The sequence below is a fragment of the Fonticula alba genome (assembly GCF_000388065.1).
Source record: "Fonticula alba strain ATCC 38817 unplaced genomic scaffold supercont2.6, whole genome shotgun sequence".
Lineage (NCBI taxonomy): Eukaryota > Rotosphaerida > Fonticulaceae > Fonticula > Fonticula alba.
Window position 1 is genome coordinate 1,288,894 of NW_009242976.1, and position 2,232 is coordinate 1,291,125.

At 65.3% G+C, this 2,232-nt stretch overlaps 1 protein-coding gene across 1 annotated transcript; it reads left to right on the forward strand.

Annotated features, from left to right (window-relative positions):
- Positions 1 to 13: 13 nt before the first annotated feature.
- Positions 14 to 1,847, forward strand: H696_03949 (3-hydroxyacyl-CoA dehydrogenase). Its single transcript, XM_009497818.1, has 3 exons — positions 14 to 203; positions 304 to 1,280; positions 1,594 to 1,847. The coding sequence occupies exons 2-3, from the start codon at positions 354 to 356 to the stop codon at positions 1,702 to 1,704; spliced, it is 1,038 nt and encodes a 345-aa protein (XP_009496093.1). The 5' UTR covers positions 14 to 203; positions 304 to 353; the 3' UTR covers positions 1,705 to 1,847.
- Positions 1,848 to 2,232: the final 385 nt, after the last annotated feature.

Consider the following 2,232-nt stretch of genomic DNA (forward strand, 5'->3'; position numbering starts at 1 on the left):
CCCCCCCGGAGGACGCGGGCGCCTGGCGTTCCACGTCCCCTCGGCGGCCCAAGGACGGGAGATCCCTCACCGATCTCTGGCCGCCGATGCAAGACCCGTCAGGTCTCGGTTCACACCCAGGGCGGGGAGGCATTTTAGCCACCACCCTCCAGCTGGCCACCCTCCGGCCGGGATCCATCCTCCTTCTCGCAGCATTCGCCCATGTACCTCACCCTCGGCCCCGCTTGTCAACCTTTTTTGTCCGGGTTCCCCCCTATCCAGCCTCTTGCCCTGCATTAACATCCAAGTCACACGGAATCGCAGCCTGCCTCTTCCCTCCCCCCTTTCGTCCAGCCATCCCCGCACATACCACCATGATCCCCGCCCTCAACCGCCACCTCGTGAATGGCACGCGCGCTGCCGCTCCGACCATCGCCTCGCGGCTCATGGCCGTCCGGACCATGTCCTCGGCCTCCGACGCCCCGAACACCGGCGGCTTCCAGACGGTCACCATCTTCGGGTCCGGGCTCATGGGGTCCGGCATCGCGCAGGTGGTCGCCGCCGCCGGGCTCAAGGTCAACCTGATCGACACGCAGCCGGCCAGCCTGGAGCGCGCGCAGAAGAGCATCACCTCCTCGGTGCAGCGCGTGGCCAAGCGCCAGCATGCGGAAAACCCGGAGGCCGTGGCCTCGGCCGTGTCCGACATCATGTCCCGCATCCACATGTCCACCGAGCCGGACGCGGCCATCCGTGAGGCGGACCTCATCATCGAGGCCATCGCCGAGAATCTGCCGGCCAAGCTGAGCCTCTTCCAGAAGGCCGACCAGCTGGCCCGGCCGGATGCGGTCTTCGTGTCGAACACCTCCTCGCTGTCGATTGCCGAGATGTCGCAGGCCACTTCGGCCTCGCGCCGGGCGCACTTCGCCGGGCTGCACTTCTTCAACCCGGTCCCGGTCATGGGCCTGGTGGAGGTCATCCACACCGCCGACACGGAGCCCGCCACGCTGGACCGCCTGCGCACCCTCTGCAAGGCCATCGGCAAGCGCCCGGTCAGCTGCCGTGACACCCCGGGCTTCATCGTCAACCGCCTGCTCGTGCCGTACCTCTTTGAGGCGGTGCGCATGCTGGAGCGCGGCGACGCCTCGGTTCCCGACATCGACGCCAGCATGAAGCTCGGTGCCGGCCACCCGATGGGCCCCTTCCAGCTGGCTGACTATGTTGGCCTGGACACCATCAAGTTTGTTGTGGACGGCTGGTCCGCCAAGTACCCGGATGTTGAGCTTTTCCGCCCGTCGGAGCTGGTGCGTGCCTGGCGTCCCCCGGGGTGGGTCCTTTCTCGGCCCTCGCCAGCCAGTCCCCATATGTTGTCCCTGCTCTCTCTCTCTCTCTCTCTCTCTCTCTCTCTCTCTCTCTCTCTCTCTCTCTCTGTCTCTCTGTTTCTCTGTTTCTCTGTTTCTCTGTTTCTCTATTTCTCTCTCTCTCTCTCTTGTCTGCTCGTCCGCTCGTCCGCTCGCCCACTCGCTCTCTACCTCCCCCCACTCGTGTACCTCCCGTCGTTCTGACATGTCCTTCTCCCGGGCTTTCTCCCGGGATCGCCCTCTCGCTCTTCCTCAGCTGAACAGCCTCGTGGCTGCCGGCCACCTCGGTGTCAAGACCAACCAGGGCTTCTACAGCTACGAGAACGGCCAGCTTGTCAAGGGCAGCGAGTACAAGCTCTCCAAGTAATGCCCCCACCCCCGGGGCGCCGACACACTACTCTGTTTCCTCTTCTCTCCTGTATGTGCTGCCTGCCTCGCAGCAGTCACAAGGCAATACACCACCCCGAGGTAGGCATCTACGCCTGTGCGCCTCTCCCTCAATCAACTAAAGCTCCCTCGGTCGGCTGGGATGGCAGGCAGAGGCGAGGGCGGGGGCGGGGGCCGGGGCCGGGGCACTTTGCTGTGAGGGAGCAGTCCGAGGTCATCGCGCCAACGCTAGAGTGATTCGCAGCCCGAGCGAACGAGTGGTTGTCACCCAAGCTACCGTCGACCGACTCAGCTATCGCCAGCCGCCTCAGCTATCGCCGACCTACCACCAGCTATTGGGCCCCAATCAGGCTGGATGGCAAACTGCCAATGTATGGCACTGCCCTGTCACCTCGACCGGGCCTCCGACCGGGGGGCGGCACGGCGACTGTTCGTGAACAAACAGGCGTGCCCTTCCCCCCCCCCCCCCCCCGCCCAACAAGCCCTGGCGGACAGTTCGAGTGCAGGG

Excerpts from the sequence above, each read along its gene's own strand:
- H696_03949 (XM_009497818.1), top strand. The coding sequence starts at position 354 with ATGATCCCCGCCCTCAACCGCCACCTCGTGAATGGCACGCGCGCTGCC. Across the intron at positions 1,281-1,593 it reads TTTTCCGCCCGTCGGAGCTG|CTGAACAGCCTCGTGGCTGC; the intron begins GTGCGTGCCTGG and ends GCTCTTCCTCAG.